The sequence below is a fragment of the Rhinatrema bivittatum genome, chromosome 3 (assembly GCF_901001135.1).
Source record: "Rhinatrema bivittatum chromosome 3, aRhiBiv1.1, whole genome shotgun sequence".
Lineage (NCBI taxonomy): Eukaryota > Metazoa > Chordata > Amphibia > Gymnophiona > Rhinatrematidae > Rhinatrema > Rhinatrema bivittatum.
In genome coordinates, this window is record NC_042617.1 from 236,359,604 (window position 1) to 236,378,391 (window position 18,788).

Sequence of the window (18,788 nt, forward strand, 5' to 3'; positions counted from 1 at the left end):
GCTCCCGCCGCCAGCCGCCTGGACCCACGCGGCCCTCCGACAGGTATTTAAAAATAATTTTTTTTTGAACACTCAGGTTTTTTTTCCAATATAAGATATACCCTGAAAGTAAGACATAGTGGGACTTTTGGGGGTAAAAAGAAAGTAAGACGCTGTCTTATATTCGGGGAAACACGGTAGTAGACCTCCCCCCTCCAGCTTCTGGTGCACAGGGATCTGTTGTGGCAGGGACCTGTTCATTATGAAGATCCAACTCAATTTTGTCTTCGATATGGCCCTTGAGAGGGCTCGCTTGCTGAAGCATGGATATTCTACTGTGGTGAATAACACCTTGCTATGAGCAAGAAAGTTCTCCACTTCCTTAGCTTATGTGCAGGTTTGGCATGTGTTTGAGTCTTGGTGTGAAGATCGACGTGTTCTTTGGTTAAGATTCTGCTCATTTTGGAATTTTTTCAAGATGAAATGAATAAAGGGTTGGCCCTTAATTCCTTAAAAGTGCAGGTAGCGGCTCTTGCCTGTTTCAGGGGTCAGGTGAATGGTGGATCTTTATCAGCTCACCCACATGTGGCCTAAAAGGAGTGAAACATCTTCGTCCTACCTTGCAGTTATCAGTACCCTTGAGTCTTAATTTGGTTTTCGATTTCTTAGCGAGCCCTGCGTTTCGACCGATGCACAATCTCTCCTTGTGGTTACTGACCTTAAAAATGGAATTTCATGTGGCGATTTGTTCGGTCCATAGAATATGCGAGCTACAGGCCTTATCTTGCCGGGAGCCATTCCTTCGAGTGACTCCAGGGGCGATTCAGCTGCGTACTATTTCTTCCTTTTTGGCCAAAGTGGTCTCGGATTCTCACTTGAATCAGTCCATTTCCATGCCGTCTCTGGATAGGGAAAGAGATGCGGAGGAATCTGCTGTGACTCTTGGATGTCTAGACATATCTTGAGGTATCTGGAGGTTTCTAAACCTTTCTGGAAGACAGATCACCTGTTTGTCCTCCATGGTGGAAAAACAGGGCAAGCCAGCTTCGCGGGCTACAATAACTCGCTGGATTAAGGAGGTAGTCACGGCCGCATATGTGAATGCTGGAAAGCTGTTACTTAGTCAGGTTAGGGCTCATTCCACTAGAGCTTAGGCAGTGTCATGGGCGGAAGTTAGATTGTTGTCTCCCGTCGACATTTGCCGAACTGCGACATGGTCCTCCTTAAACAACTTTTCTAGGTATTATCATCTGGATGTGCAGGCCTGGGAGGACGCAGCCTTTGCAAGTGAGGTTTTGACAACTTTGGGCAGCCTCCTGCCATATTCGGGCGTAGCTTGTGTACATCCCATTGGATCTGAACTCATCTGTCTGAATGCTAAGAAACGAGAAATTACTACTTACCTGATAATTTCTTTTTCTTTAGAATGGCCAGATGAATTCAGCTTCTTGCCCTTAGCTGCCGAATGATTGTGCTATAGTCTTCCTTTGTGGCTATGTGTTCCAGGGGTTACTGGTAAGTGTTCGTCCAGTCCTTAGGCTAGTGTTGATACATTCTTTGTTTGAGCTCTGTGTTTCCTGTTGGCTGAGTACTGAAATGGTTGTCTGTTATTAATCAAGTTTTTGCTAGTCTGTCCACAGTTGGCTTTTGAAGAGAATACTGGCAGGCTGAAGTCACTGCAGGAGTATATAAACTGTGATGTCAGCTTTATTTGACTCCATCTGCTGGTAGAGGTGCTTAACCCACTGGTGCTGAATTCATCTGTCTGTCCTAAAGAAAAGGAAATTATCAGGTAAGCAGTAATTTCTCATTTAATGAGTTTAGTTGATTTATACTGCTATTTTATTTTTTTTAACTTATTTTCTTTTAAAGGTATGAATGTTTTATAGTTGTGATTGTTAAATTAATATTTGTAATGATTTTATCTATATGCCATCTTGATTGGTTAAAGATAAGCAATATATTAAAACTAAACTTATTACTTTACATTTAACTTGCCAATGTTTATACTCTTCCTGTTTCATTTGTGTCTGTTTTCCATTTTTTGAAAAATGCCTTTTTGGCTTTAATTGCTTCTTTCTCCTCATTTTTTAAAACATACTGGCAGTTGTTTGGTTTGTTTTTGGCCTTTTTAAATACATGAAATATATTTTATCGGGGCTTCCTAGATAGTTTTTGAAAATAATGTTTATTCCTCATGTAAAGTTTTAAGCTTTGCAACTGCTCCTTTTAGTTTTTTCTAACGTATTTCCTCATTTTATTGTAGTCTTCCTTTTTAAAGTTAAATGCTATGGTAGTAGTTTTACTTTGATTCTCCCCTCTGTATCTACCCTGGTAGCTAATTGCTTTGAGATCACTATTCCCAAGCAGAGTCAACATTTTTATTCCTTGCACTATATCCTGCATTCTACCAAGAACTAAATCTAAAGTAGTTCTCCCTCTTGTCTTTTACGGAACCAGCTTCTGCTTGAAATAGTCCATTATGGCATCTAGGAACATTACCTCCCTCGCTGTTCTGAAGTGCCATTTACCCTGTCAATACTTGGGTAATTGAAATATACCATTAATGTGTTGCTAAATTTAATATCCTGTTTATTACCTCTTAGCATTTTGCAGTCTGTTTCCTCATCCTGACTGGGCAATCGATAGTATATGTTCACTACTATACTCTTCCTCATTATACTTGGAATTTCTATTCACAAGGATTCCAGAGTGCAATTTGTTTCTTGCAAAACTTTTATCCTACTTGAATCTATGCCATCTTTAACAAATAATGCCATCCCTTCACCAATTAGATCTGCCCTGCCCTGCTGAAAACATGTGTACCCTGGTATCAGTATCTCATTAGATATTAACTTTCCAGCAGGTCTCTGAGATTCCTGTTATGGCTAGATTTCTAAATGCCAATTTCCTAGCGTGTAGCCAGATGGACTCAGGACCAATGGGTATTGTGCTCTCCTGATAGCAGATGGAAGACTGAGTCAGATTTCAAAGCTGACATCACTCTATATATACCCGTGTAGGAAGCTTAGCTCTTCAATATTTCTCCATCTCCATAGCAGATGCGGACACTATCCCACACACGAGAATAGTGTTAACAATTACAGCAAGAAAGAAGAAATTTACCTTAAAGAAGATCGAGCCCCGCTCTCCTGCAGTGAAACCTAAGGGTCCCTCCTCTAGTTGAGAATTCCTGAGGTGATTTCCGAGATCCCTCAGAGGTGTGCCTTGGTCCTGGCATGGACTTAGCCCCCAGAATGGCTGAAAGGCAGCGGGTGCAGAATCGAGCGTGGCGGTGAAAGTATTTCCTTCTCCTCCTGCAGCTGGAGACCGCCCAGCACGCGACCAGTAAGCGCCAATACCAGGTAACGTAGAAACCTTTAAGTTTAGGTCTCTGGTCTCCAGAGCTCGGATAGCCGTACCGAACATCTCTTCCGGCGAGGTTAAAGGGACACCCATCGGGTTGCGCAGCCCTGTATGGGCTAGGCCCTGATCCAGTGTAAGTGTCCACACAGGTAGAGACCCTCCGGGCGGGGGGGGGGCACCATTTTGCAAGCAGAGTCGTCGGCGCCATATTTTTTCCTCGTCCAGCGGTACGCGCAGGGCAGGCCGGGCGACTGATGCGCCTAACTTGCGCGCGTCCAACATAGATACATGCACACAGCAGCGCACACAACTAAGAACATAAGAACCTGCCATACTGGGTCAGACCAAGGGTCCATCATGCCCAGCATCCTGTTTCCAACAGTGGCCAATCCAGGCCATAAGAATCTGGCAAGTACCCAAAAACTAAGTCTATTCCATGTTACCATTGCTAATGGCAGTGGCTATTCTCTAAGTGAACTTAATAGCAGGTAATGGACTTCTCCTTCGAGAACGTATCCAATCCTTTTTTAAACACAGCTATACTAACTGCACTAACCACATCCACTGAGACGTGCTCACAAAGTTTGCAGCCCGGGCGCACAGTGGTGCGTACCTTTGCGCATAGCTACATGCACAGCCGCGTTTGAAGCTCTCCACGCGCACAAACAATGGCACCGCCGCCCAAGAAGGCCAAGGGACACTCCCTTTGCCCAGCCTGCCACATAAGAGCCGCGCAACCTGAATTGGAATCTTTCCTATGCCAGCAGTGCAAAGAGGCCCAAGGGGAACCAAAGCCTGGTCCCCTACATCCAGGAGAGAGGTCCGGAACCACTGATGCTTGTACCCCGGACCTATGTATCTCTGACTCTGCCCCCCCCCCCACAGGAAGGCACCTCTGGTGCTCCTACTATAACCCCTCCTGACCTTCTCCTGGGTGGAACCTTTTTAAAGGGCTGCAAACCTTTGTTCAGGCACAAAAAGCCCCAGCTGCGCACCAGGTTCAACCCCTGCCGGAAGCACAAGACCTTCCCGGCACTTCCCGAGTTCCTCGCGACATTGCCTCGCCTAACCAAGAACCTCCCTAATAGGGAACCAGACACCTCAGATGACGAGAGTGACTCCCTGGAAGAAGTAGAAATCCCTCCAGGGATGGAACCATACCGAACCATGCTTCGATTCTTCCACAAGGACGAATTACCAGCCCTTGTTTCCCAGACTCTGAAGACGCTGGGCATTCCGGGCACAGACTCTATGGCAGAACCAAAGAAGAAGAACTCCATTTTGGTGTCCATTCGTAAGGTCCCATGCTACTTTCCTATGATGGAGGCGATCCAGGAACTGATTGACCTGGAATGTATTGCACCGGAGGCCAGCTTCAAAGGGGGGCGGGCCCTAGAAGCCCTATATCCTCTGGAACCCCCGGCCAAGGATTGCCTGTGTTTCCCAAAGGTGGACGCTATGGTCTGTGCAGTCTCAAAGCACACAGTTATTCCCGTTGAGGGAGGAGCAGCACTGAAGGACACCCAGGACAGACTGGAGTCCATCCTTAAGCAGGCCTTTGATGCAACAGCAATGAACACTGCAGATTGCTTCCTGCTGCGCATTGGTGGCACGTTCCTGCTTGCTCCTCTCGAGACGCAACTATGGCCGGAGAAACGATGGAGCATGCGGCCTGTTTCCTCACTGATGCTACCTCAGATCTAGTGCACACCTCAGCCAGGGGCGTTGCCTTGATAGTGGCAACCAGAAGACAACTATGGCTACGGAATTGGTCGGCTGACGGGACATCCAAAGCGAACCTCATGGGAATGCCTTTTAAAGGATCTCTAATGTTCGGAAACGAATTGGAGAAGTTAGCCAATAAATGGGGCGAATTGCCAGTACCCCGACTACCGGAAGATAGGAATAAAAGACCTCAGCGTTCCTCTCCCAGAAGAACCAAGGGCAGAGGATCGCAGCACTTTAGACCCTATAAGAGCACACAGTTCCAGGCACCTCGCCCCTCAAGAAGGTCTCAGTCCTTTCAGAACAGACACATCAAGAGAGGAGCAGGATCAGGGGCAGGCTCCGGCTGTACCCCACAATGAGAAGAAGCAGACCCATCCACAGGAGGAAGATATAGGGAGGTCGACTTGCCCTCTTCTACCAAAGATGGGTTGAGATAACATTGGAGAAGTGGGTCCTAACTATCATTTGAGAAGGGTACTCTGGAATTTCGCAGCATACCTCGAGACAAATTTATGACATCACCCTGCCTCTCCCACTTCAAGAGACTGGCAGTGGAAACCACACTAGCAAGACTTCTAAGTCCGAAGGCAATAACCCCGGCGCCCACACCCTAACAAAATACTGGCCACTATTCCATCTATTTTATTGTCCCCAAGAAGGAAGGAGCATTCCGACCCATCTTGGACCTCAAGAACATCAACCGTTACCTGAGAGTACCACACTTCCGCATGGAAACCCTACGCTCCGTTATAATGGCAATACAACCGGGAGAATTTTTAACCTCTCTGGACCTATCCGAAGCCTACCTTCACATCGCAGTCCATTGGGACCACCAGCGCTTCCTGCGATTTGCGATACTGGGTTATCATTACCAGTTCCGAGCGCTACCCTTCGGCCTAGCAACCGCCCCCAGGACCTTCTCCAAAATTATGGTGGTCGTGGCGGCAACACTGAGGAAAGGAGGAGTCCTGGTACATGTGGATAAAGGTGAACTGGTAGATGTAGTGTATTTGGATTTTCAGAAGGCGTTTGACAAAGTCCCTCATGAGAGGCTTCCAAGAAAACTAAAAAGTCATGGGATAGGAGGCGATGTCCTTTCGTGGATTACAAACTGGTTAAAAGACAGGAAACAGAGAGTAGGTTAAACAGTGGAGTGCCTCAGGGATCTGTACTTGGACCAGTGCTTATATATATATATATCTATCTATATCTCTCTCTATATCTCTCTGATTTTAAAGTATTATCCACTATGATGCCTAGATCTTTTACTGGATATATATATATGATCTAGAAAGGAATATGATGAGTGAGGTTATCAAATTTGCGGATGATACAAAATTATTCAGAGTAGTTAAATCACAAGCGGATTGTGATACATTACAGGAGGACCTTGCAAGACTGGAAGATTGGGCATCCAAATGGCAGATGAAATTTAATGTGGACAAGTGCAAGGTGTTGCATATAGGGAAAAATAACCCTTGCTGTAGTTACATGATGCTAGGTTCCATATTAGGAGCTACCATCCAGGAAAAGATCTAGGATCATAGTGGATAATACTTTAAAATTGTCGGCTTAGTGTGCTGCAGCAGTCAAAAAAGTAAACAGAATGTTAGGAATTATTAGGAAGGGAATGGTTAATAAAACAGAAAATGTCATAATGCCTCTATCACGCCATGGTGAAGACGGCACCTGGAATACTGTGTATAATTCTGGTCACCGCATCTCAAAAAAGATATAGTTGCGATGGAGAAGGTACAGAGAAGGGCAACCAAAATGATTTATTTATTTATTTTTAATTTTTATATGCCGATGTTCCTGTAAAGAATACATATCGCACCGGTTTACAAGGAACTGAACAGTCGCCTCCAGGGCGGAAATACATTAAAACAGTCACCTCAAGGCAGAATACATTAACACAAGTATACAGGAAAACTAATAAAGAGAACTTTCATAAACTCAATTAAATGTAACTGGGAACCATAAATCAGGAACATATGTACAGAGGTAGGGTATATCGTCTGTCGCTTCACCAGATTTTAGCTCTCAGGGAAAGCTTGAGTGAATAGCCAAGTCTTTAGCTTCTTTTTGAATGTCGGAAGGCATAGTTCTTGGCGGAGGTCCGGTGGGAGCAGGTTCCAAAGATGGGGACCTGCAGTGGACAGAGCTCGTTTCCTCAATGAGGTTTTTGTTGGCTGGGTGTGAAGCATGTTCTGGTATGCACTTCTGATTGGTCTATTGGAGATGTGTTGCTGTAGTTGGAAGGATAGGTTGAGGGGGGAGATGTTGTGAAGAGCCTTGTGAATCATCATGAGGGATTTAAATTGTATCCTAAATTTTATAGGCAGCCAGTGAAGATTTTGGAGGATGTGATCCCATTTTTTGGTGTGATGATAAAGGGGATGGAACATCTCCCCTATGAGGAAAGGCTGAAGAGGTTAGGGCTGTTAGCTTGGAGAAGAGACGGCTGAAGGGGGATATGATAGATTTCTTTAAGATCATGAGAGGTCTTGAACGAGTAGATATGAATCGGTTATTTACACTTTCGAATAATAGAAGGACTAGGAGGCATTTCGTGAAGTTAGCAAGAAGCACATTTAAGACTAATCGGAGAAAATTCTTTTTCACTCAACGCACAGTAAAGCTCTGGAATTTGTTGCCAGAGGATGTGGTTAGTGCAGTTAGTGTAGCTGGGTTCAAAAAAGGTTTGGATAAGTTCTTGGAGAAGTCCATTAACGGCTATTAATCAAATTTACTTAGGAAATAGCCACTGCTATTAATTGCATCAGTGGCATTGAATGATCTTAATGTTTGGGTAATTGCCAGGTTCTTGTGGCCTGGTTTGGCCTCTGTTGGAAACAGGATGCTGGGTTTGATGGACCCTTGGTCTGACCCAGCATGGCAATTTCTTATGTGTTTATGTTCTTATGACAATTGGATGATCAGGGCAAAGTCTCCGGAGGAGAGTCGACAGGTGACCACCAGAGTCAAGAACTTACTGCAAGAGCTTGGGTGGGTCGTGAACACAGCCAAGAGCCACCTACAGCCCTCCCAGTTACTAGAGTTCCTGGGGTCCCAGTTCGAAACCAAACAGAACAAGGTCTTCCTCTCCCCCCCCCCCCCAAGAGAATGAAACTGATGGGACAAAGATTGATGACGAATGTACGTCCCAAAGTATGGGACTACCTGCAAGTCCTCTGCCTCATGGCATCAACCCTGGAAGTTCCGTGAGCAGGGACCCATATGCGACCGCTACAGTGCTCCTTACTGTCATAATGGAACCCACTGTCCCAGAACTACTCAATTCACCTCCAGCTACCAGCAGAGGTTTGAGACCAGCTCCAATGGTGGCTACAGGAAGACCACCTAAGCAGAGGAGTAAACCTATCCCCACCGAACTGGATGTTACTCACTACGGATACGAGCCTGCGAGGGTGGGGAGCCCACTGTCAGAAACTGACGTCCCAGGGACAATGGAACAAGGAAGAGGTGGGATGGAACATAAACTGCCTGGAAACTCGAGCAGTCAGACTAGCATGCCTGTGATTCAGCCACAGACTCAGGGGTGAGTCAATCAGAGTTATGTCAGATAACGTGACAACAGTTGCCTACATCAACCGCCAGGGAGGAACCAAGAGCCAGCAGATGTCTCTGGAGATAGACCCTTTCTACTGGAGAAGGTTTTCATGGGTAATGATTCAGATGGACTGAACCAAATCACGGTGAATCTAGAAGATGTGGTAGACCTGATTGACAAACTGAAGAGTAGTAAATCACCTGGATCGGATGGTATACACCCCAGAGTTCTGAAGGAACTAAAAAATGAAATTTCAGACCTATTAGTAAAAATTTGTAACCTATCATTAAAATCATCCATTGTACCTGAAGACTGGAGGATAGCTAATGTAACCCCAATATTTAAAAAGGGCTCCAGGGGCGACCGGGGAAATTACAGACCAGTTAGCCTGACTTCAGTGCCAGGAAAAATAGTGCAAAGTGTTCTAAACATCAAAATCACAGAACATATAGAAAAACATGGTTTAATGGAACAAAGTCAGCATGGCTTTACCCAAAGCAAGTCTTACCTCACAAATCTGCTTCACTTTTTTGAAGGAGTTAATAAACATGTGGATAAAGGTGAACCGGTAGATGTAGTGTACTTGGATTTTCAGAAGGCGTTTGACAAAGTTCCTCATGAGAGGCTTCTAGGAAAAGTAAAACGTTATGGGATAGGTGACGATGTCCTTTCGTGGATTACAAACTGGCTAAAAGACAGGAAACAGAGAGTAGGATTAAATGGACAATTTTCTCAGTGGAAGGGAGTGGGCAGTGGAGTGCCTCAGGGATCTGTTTTGGGACCCTTACTTTTCAATATATTTATAAATGATCTGGAAAGAAATACGAGTGAGATAATCAAATTTGCAGATGATACAAAATTGTTCAGAGTAGTTAAATCACAAGCAGATTGTGATAAATTGCAGGAAGACCTTGTGAGACTAGAAAATTGGGCATCCAAATGGCAGATGAAATTTAATGTGGACAAGTGCAAGGTGATGCATATAGGGAAAAATAACCCATGCTATAGTTACACAATATTAGGTTCCATATTCGGTGCTACAACCCAAGAAAGAGATCTAGGCATCATAGTGGATAACACATTGAAATTGTCGGTTCAGTGTGCTGCGGCAGTCAAAAAAGCAAACAGAATGCTGGGAATTATTAGAAATGGAATGGTGAATAAAATGGAAAATGTCATAATGCCTCTGTATCGCTCCATTTTGAGACCACACCTTGAATATTGTGTACAATTCTGGTCGCCGAATCTCAAAACAGATGTAATTGCGATGGAGAAGGTACAGAGAAGGTTTACCAAAATAAGGGGAATGGAACAGCTCCCCTATGAGGAAAGACTAAAGAGGTTAGGACTTTTCAGCTTGGAGAAGAGATGGCTGAGGGGGGGATATGATAGAGGTGTTTAAAATCATGAGAGGTAGATGTGAATCGGTGATTTACTCTTTCGGATAATAGACTACAGGGCACTCCATGAAGTTAGCATGTGGCACATTTAACTAATCGGAGAAAGTTCGTTTTCACTCAACGCACAATTAAACTCTGGAATTTGTTGCCAGAGGATGTGGTTAGTGTAGATGTGTTTAAAAAAGGATTGGATAAGTTCTTGGAGGAGACGTCCATTACCTGCTATTAATTAAGTTGACTTAGAAAATAGCCATTGCTATTACTAGCAACGGTAACATGGAATAGACTTAGTTTTTGGGTTCTTGCCAGGTTCTTATGGCCTGGATTGGCCATTGTTGGAAACAGGATGCTGGGCTTGATGGACCCTTGGTCTGACCCAGTATGAATCACATTCTTTCTCTCACATTCACACACACCAGTCTCTTTCTCTCGCACACACTGTCACCTTACCAACCAGTCTCTCTCTCATGCATGCACATACACACAGGCTTCTCACTCCCATGCTTTCTTTCATACACACCCCCACAACACCAGGCTTCTTACTCCCATGCTTTCTCACATACCCAGATTTCTCACTTCCATTCTCTCTCTCTCTCTCTCTCTCACATTCACACACACACACACACACACACACACATACACACACGTCATCTCCCTGACCAGTTTCTCTCAATCACACACACACACAGGCAGGCTGGCTGCTTCTCTCTCTTTCTCTCATTCACTTCCTTCCCCCCCCCCCCCCCGAGCACAAATGGTAGCTGCAGCAGCCTCCTTCTCCAGCCCCCGCAGGCCAAGAAAATAGAATCCCATCGGCCGGCTGCTTCGATTGCTCGGGGGCCGATGCTGCTGCCACCGCTGCTACTTTTCCACGTGGCACGGCTCTTCTCCTTCCCGCACACCGCACTGTGTATCACTTCCTGTTCCGGGTCACGGGGGCGGGAGGGGGCAGGCGCGGGAAGAAGAAAAAGCCAGCCGCAGGTGCCACAGCTTCTTCTATCACTACTGCCATTCCCACTGGGCTTGAATGTTCTGATAGCCCAGCGGCAATGGCAGCAGGGAAGGAAGAGCAGCGGGAGAGACCGGGAGCATGCGACACACCTGCCGGTGCTTGGCGACACACTGGTGTGTCGCGACACACCGGTTGAGAAGCGCTGGTTTAGAGAGAGTGAATATATGTCAGTATTTGTTTCCTCTTAATAGGGTGTGAGAAGCCGTTGACGTTCAGAGAGATGGTTGTAATAGAACCAATAGCAGACGCCATGATGGTAATAAACATCTTAGTAATGGGTGGCGAACAACATTAGCATTTCAATTATTAACAATGTTTAGCTGCATGAAAAAAAGAAAATAGTAAGCAGACCAGGAACCATTGCGAGGAAAAAGAAAAACAGGAAAAGAAAGTTTAGTGGTAGAGAAATTAGCAAGGCTGGAAAAGTCAACAATGCCATAAAAGGCCTCATAATGCAAATGAGCCTCCTGTCTGGCCAGAGGCTACCAGAGTCTCTCAGTACCCACACCAGATCTTCCACGTGAAGTAGTAAACAAAATCCAAATAAAAAGTTGAATAGAGTCCATGCATAGCTAGCATTCGCCAATGCAGTCCCGTCCCCCCCCAGCATAACAGCCTGTTGCTGAAAGAGAAACCAAAAAAAAAAAAAAATTATGACTCGGAGATCCCAGTAATGTAGCTGATTACCCTATACAGGGATCACCCAGAAAGTGACTAAAACTCAACAAGTATAAATGCAGGTTCAGGTGACCATGCCGTGAGCATGGTCCTGTGCTTGTAGGAATTATTCAAGTGCAGCAAGCTGATGAAATATTTTAGTTTGGTTTTGGTAGGTAACCTTCATTTGCGCCGGATAAAGGAGGCCATATTGTGCCCCCAGAGCTCTTAATCGTGGACGTAGAGCCAGAAAGTTTTTTCGCTTAATAGCCGTTGCTTTGCAAAGTCTGGAACCAAAAGAAGATTGTTGGTGACTTGCTTTTTGCAGCAGTTAATATGGTGAGTACTTGGGGATATCTCAGCACTTTAAAAATGATAGGCTGAGGGTGTTGTGAATTGCGAAGAGGCCTTGACGGGATCCGATGTGCTCACTCGATCTCAAAAGGGCAGTCAAACTTTACCTGCAAACAGGATGGAATCAGATTAATTAAAAACGCAATGGCTTCTACTCCCTCAGCTCCTTCAGGTACCCCCAAAACCCTTAAGTTATTGCGGCGATTGCGAATAGACAGATCTTCCACATCTTGTAGTTGTTCCACCTCACGGTTCAGGCGCGGCAATGATGCAGTAGATAGTAAGAGCAATGAGGTTTGCAATTCCATATCATCCAATCAGGTCTGAAAGCTTGCCATTTGTTGGGCCATAGATTGTAAATCGCCCATGATGGCTGCTGTGGCATCAATATTGAGCTGTATCATATCCTTCAGCTGTTTCAATTCAAGCAAAACCAGATCCGCAGACGCCATTATTTTCGGCGCATGGGATTTCTCCGGTGTAGGCGGATCCTGTTTTGCTCGTTTAGAGCCTGAAGCTGCAGTGAACGCTGCCTCGATCTTTCCTGTTTTGGGGGTGGACATCTTCAGAAGCAGTTAATGTATATCTCTGGCGAAATGTAGCATTAATTGAAGCGGGTTTTCAATCGGTAGGAGCAAGATCTGGCGGAGCTCCAAGGTTAGGCAGCCATCTTGGTCGCTGCTCAAGAGCGCCCCCTGATGTATTTCCTTTTAAATGTTCGCACTAGCGGTCGTGCCTTCACAGCCTATGTGGCCAGTTTCATCTACAACCCTACATGCTTTGCTTTTTCTTTTGTTTTTTGGCTGCACAGGGTAATTTGTGTTGAATTGAGCATCCCCCAATCATTTACAAAAATGGCTTCTATGCTTCCACACTCTTCTTCCCCCACCCTAATGCTGCTGCTGCCCCTTCATATGCTTCAGTCTCTCCTTATTCTATTGCTGTTTCTCTAAGCCTCTGTTCCCCTCCTTACCTTGTGATGCTAATCCTATTCTACGACTATACCTGCCACTTACCCAGTAACAGTGCTTTCCACTCTGGCCCCTAATTTAAAATCCTAATTCCATGTAGATTCACTCTTCATGCATTTTATTTTCCTTGCTTGGAAGTCATGTTAATATCTATGTGAAAAAAATCATATTAAGGTGGAAATTGTGTTATTGTTGATGTGATTAAATAGACTCTCACATCAATCATAACATCATTTCCACCTTTAAATAAACTGAGCATCTTATTTTGCTTTCATTTCAGAAAATGCGGTTGCTGACAATGATGGACGCATGGTTTTTGATCCGACTGACAACATATTCACAGAGCCATCTAAAACTAGGAAACTAAGGTATTAGATTGTAAATTATAAATGTCAAATATGGCATGTCTGTTTTCCTTTGTTTATAATAATTTCACACTTAAATTGCAATAGATCTGTCAAGTTACTTAGTTGTTATTAGTTATTTTCACTAAAAAACAAGTTTATTAAGTAGATCTGGTATCTTACCATAGAGAACAAAATATTTTTCTGGATTTGATCTGACACTTTTAGGAAAGAAGATTACACCCCTTGACTACTTAATAGGTATCTGCAACTCACGGCCCTTCTTTTTATAAAAGCAGTGGCTGAGCAGTGAAGAACCTGCCATAAGCCTTATATTTTTTGAAACTATTACTTTTTTATGCAAAATATTAACCCATATCTTCCTAGGGGTTGATCTGAAATACATGTATAATTTATTGCAAGTATCCCCAAACTTTTCAAGGGAAGGGCCGCATAGGAAATTTAAAATCAAGAGGGCTAGTGGAGGAGTCCACCTTGCATATTTTCTGAGTGGGGAGGATGGGAAATATGTGGCTCATTGTATGGTGGTAAAGGGGGCACTAGCGTTCCTGGGGCCTGACAGATAGCGTGCCATTAATATTTTCAGATTTCTCAGAAGTTGGCAACCCTGCCCTCCCACCAAAGAACCCTGTTTCCTGACTTTGCAAACATCTGACCCCCTGAAGGGTGTGGATGGCGCACCCCTCCCTTTCCTCTTCTTCTCTTCACTCTTCCATTCATTCCCTTTCTCCTAGGACAAGCAGGATGTTAGTCCTCACACATGGGTGACATTCTCAGATGGAGCCCGGCACTGTCCACGCGGGATCCCTCTTCAGTCTCTTCTTTTCCACGGAGCAGTCGTCTCGCTGTTGTGGGGCTTGTGCTTTTTTTTTTTTTTTCCTCTTCGGAAAGCTTTTCCTCGTTGGGTCCCTCTCAATCCTAACGGATTTTCTTAGTTGGCGATGTGGTAAGTTTTGTTTTACCTTCTGTGCAGTTGATTACCAGCAGTGCCATCTTCCAGTGTCTGCTGGTTATCGACCGTGCACCAGCCTTCCTTTTTTGTCATGGCGTCAGAGTGTTCGTCGGTGCCCCCAGTGCTTTCAGAATATATCCCTCATGGAACCACACGAGGTGTGCATCCTTTTCCTGGGGGCATCACACAACTTCTCTTAGGACAAGCAGGGTGGTAGTTCTCATCCAATGGAACCTGACATGGGAAACCTTTGTCAAACTGAACATGCCCAGTCTTCTACTATCCACGCGAGGTCTCCCTTCAGTCTTTTCTTTTTCGCAGTGCAGTTCCTCACGGTCCGTGGAACTCCAACTTTTTCGAATTTTCACTCGATTTCTTCGAGCTGTTTTTAAGATTCTCGTCAGGTCCCCCTTTGCGGTTGGTGCCTCTTCAGTACAGTAAGACTTTTTCAGCCATTTTTTTTCCAACTTGTGGTCGATTCCCAACTCCCCAGCTGGCGGTGTCCGGCGGTCATCGACCGCATGCCGGATATGTTTCATGGCGTTGACCGGTTTTCCTTGGTGCTCCCAGTGTGCGCGGACCATGTCCATTACGGATCCACACGAGGTTTGCATCCTCTGCCTGGGGGCCTTGCACGACGTCAGAGAGTGCCATCTGTATGACCAGATGACACCCAAAGGGCATCAGGCGTGCCTCGACAAAATGGAGAAACCTTTCGGGACCCGAAGTCCTCCACACCTACGTCGGTCTCTTAGAAGCCCAAGGATCATGGAGAGCCATCTGAACCGGCCTCCCCCCCCCCCCCCGGGGAGAAGATCAATCATCTATGGTCTCTCCACTCTCACAGACCTCGGGGTCATCGACTTCCTCGGCACCAGGGAAAGACTGGGCCGGGCACCGGAAGCACAGGCACCGATCATCGCCCAGTCATGATTCCGGTTCCAGAGCGGCATCGGCAGCTAATGAGCCACCATTGAAGTGGCACCTGCCACCAGAGGCCCCATCCTCCAGTGCCCTCGGTAGCCCAAGTCGTTCCGCACCGACACCAGTGCAGGGCTCAGTGCTGCCTTGGGGATCTGAGGATGAGCAGCCGATGCCTCGTCCCCCCCCCCCCCCCTATTAGTCCTGACCACTCAGGACTTCCAGGAGGAGTTGGACTGCAGGGTGCAATCGGTGGTGCTCAAGGCACTGCAAGGCGTTGAGCTGCCGGTGCCACCGGTCCCCATACCAGGCCTGAGCCTCCGCCATCGATTTAGCACCTCTTCTGGAGCATCTGTACGTCCTTCTTGGTGCCCTACCGACGCAGCCGGTGCCCGAGGGGCCCTCGATGCCCTCCATCAGAGCGATCCCGATTTCAGGGTCCTCTGAGGAGGAAGATGTGGCCAGTACCATGTTCCTTCACACATGGTTCCCCGAGCCACTGCCAGTTCCCTCAGGCTTACCATGGCCGATAATCCCCTCGATGCCGAGGGTGCCGTCGATGCCTTTACGGCCTCTGATGCCCTCTGAGCCCAGGGCTGATGCCCTTTATGGCTCTCGCCCTTGGCACATGGGCCCAAGTGAGGAAGAGGATCCCTATGATCCCTGGGGTGATAACTCCACAGATTCATCCTCAATTACTCCAACGACCCCCTCTTGGAACCCTCCCCGCTAGAGGAACGGCGTCTGTCAGCACCCGAGGACCTATCTTTTGTGGGGTTTGTCAGGGCTCTGGCTGAAGCCATCCCCTTTCAGCTCTTTACGGAGGAGGATGCACATCACAAGATGCTGGAAGTCCTCCAGTTCATTGTCTCTCCTAAGGAGGTAGTGGCACTTCCAATCCATGATATTTTTAAGGAACTTTTCTTCCGCATGTGGGAACATCCCATCTGTCTCACCAGTTAACAGAAAAGCTGATGCCACCTACTTCGTGCAACAGGCCCTGGTGTTTGAGAAGAGACAGCTCCCCCACCAGTCGGTGGTCGTGGTGTCCGCCTTGAAAAAGGCCCAGCATTCCCGTACCCATGCCTTCACCCCTCCAGGACACTAGCATAGGGAGTTAGACGCCATAGGAAGAAAAATTTTCCAGGGTGCCATGGTGATTGCCTGCATTGCAGGCTACCAACTCTACATGACCCAGTACAACCGCAGTCTCTGGAAGACAGTCCAGGATTTTGCAGAGGGCCTTCCCCAAGAATAACAGGAGGCCCTTGCCTGTATTCTTGTGTGGAGGCAGGAAAACATGAGGTGTGTTCCACCTACGATGCTTTTGAGACTATAGCCTGCTTAGCTACTGTAGGCATTGGCGCCAGAAGGATGATTTGGCTCCGGGCCTCGGACCTCCAGATGGAGGTCCAGGATAGGCTCGACAACCTCCCCTGTACAAGTGAGAATCTGTTCAGGGATAAGATCCGGGATGCAGTGTCTCAGCTGAAGGACCATCATGATACCCTCCAGCAGCTATCCACTAGTGCCTCAGAAGGGCTGTCCTCAGCCAGGAAATCCTCCAGGCAAGGTTCTCGTACATCTTTTTATTGGCAGAGGAAGTATTCATCCCCTGCCACTCGGACTAGCCCATCTCGAATCAGTTCCAGAGGTCGTCCCCACCAGCAGCGGGCCCCCAGGCCCCAACCAGCACCCATCAAGCCCCGGCCACGGGCTTTTGACTGGTGGCAAGAGAGCGTAAGTCAACTGGCAGGTCCCCTGGCATCTGATCCCCCAGTCTGAGCAGACTCAGCTTCACCTGTCGCTGGGAGGAGATAACCGGACCGCTGGGTCCTCTCTGTCGTCCGCCAGGTGTACCATCTATGCTTCAGCCGACTCCCAGAGACCTCTCCCCCATGACCATCGTGGGGTTCATCCGCCTATTTGGCCGTTCTTCAAATGCAACTCTCCACCATCCTCGCAGCAGGTGCAGTAGAACCAGTCCCTCGCCATCAACAGGGCCAAGGGTTTTACTTGAGGTATTTCCTTATCCCGAAAAGGAATGGCGGCTTGCGCCCCATTCTCGACCTCGGGGCATTGAACAGGTTTCTCAAAAGAGAAAAATTCAAGATGTTCTCTATGGGCACACTGATCCCACTCCTCTGAAGAGGAGGCTACTTTGCTCCCTCGACCTCAAAGAGGCATACACACACATTACGATTGTCCCCAACCACAGGAATTACCTCAGCTTCGTGGTGGGGAATGCACATTTCCAGTACAAAGTTCTGCCCTTTGGGCTGGCATCGGCCCCCAGCATCTTCACCAAATGCTTAGCGGTGGTGGCTGCCTACCTCAGGCATTGCTCCATCCATGTGTTTCCATATCTGGACGACTGGTCAGGAGCGACTCCCGCTCCAGGGCCTTGCAAGCTCTGGCCTTGACAGTGCAGACCCTGCAGACAATGGGGTTTGTTATCAACTTCCCCAAGTCGCACCTCTGCCTGTCCTCCCAGCTGGATTTCATAGGCGCCAGTTTGGACATGGCACAAGTGAAAGCTTTCCTGCCCAGGGATCAAGCGATTGCCCTTGCTTTGCTGGATACCCTTATCCGCAACAGCAGGAGGGTGCCAGCCTGTTTCCTGCTCCGCATACTGGGCCACATGGCAGCCTCTGTCCATGTAACTCCCTTGGCCCGCTTCCGATGAGGAGCCCTCAGTGGGCCTTGCGGTCCCAGTGGCAGAAGGCATCTCAGGATCTGGAGGCTCCAGTTACAGTCAGGACCCTCTCATAAGAACATAAGAAGATGCCATACTGGGTCAGACCAAGGGTCCATCAAGCCCAGCATCCAGTTTCCAACAGTGGCCAATCCAGGCCATAAGAACCTGACAAGTACCCAAAAACTAAGTCTATTCCATGTTACTGTTGCCAATAATAGCAGTGGCTATTTTCTAAGTCAACTTAATTAATAGCAGATAATGGACTTCTCCTCCAAGAACTTATCCAATCTTTTTTTAAACACAGCTACACTAACTGCACTAACCACATCCTCTGGCAACAAATTCCAGAGTTTAATTGTGCGTTGAGTGAAAAAGAACTTTCTCCGATTAGTTTTAAATGTGCCACATGCTAACTTCATGGAGTGCCCCCTAGACTTTCTATTATCCGAAAGAGTAAATAACCAATTCACATCTACCCGTTCTAGACCTCTCATGATTTTAAACACCTCTATCATATCCCCCCTCAGCCATCTCTTCTCCAAACTGAAAAATCCTAACTTTTTCAGCCTTTCCTCATAGGGGAGCTGTTCCATTCCCCTTATCATTTTGGTAGCCCTTCTCTGTACCTTCTCCATCTCAATTATATTTTTTGAGATGCGGTGACCAGAATTGTACACAGTATTTAAGGTACGGTCTCACCATGGAGCGATACAGAGGCATTATGAAGAGGCGAGGTGCAGACGATAGTACCTCGAGAACGTGTGTAACAATTTCCAGGTGGCTGCTCTACAAATTTCTAGAGAGGATACCG

The 18,788-nt window shown here is 46.8% G+C and overlaps 1 protein-coding gene across 3 annotated transcripts in view; it reads left to right on the top strand.

Annotated features, from left to right (window-relative positions):
- BUB1 (BUB1 mitotic checkpoint serine/threonine kinase) overlaps positions 1-18,788 on the top strand; it is a 403,183-nt gene that overhangs the window by 241,369 nt on the left and 143,026 nt on the right. For all 3 annotated transcript variants that reach the window (XM_029594322.1, XM_029594320.1, XM_029594321.1), the window contains one exon: positions 13,322-13,409. In XM_029594322.1, the coding sequence (XP_029450182.1) occupies positions 13,322-13,409 (88 nt within the window). The remainder of the gene's footprint in view (positions 1-13,321; positions 13,410-18,788) is intronic.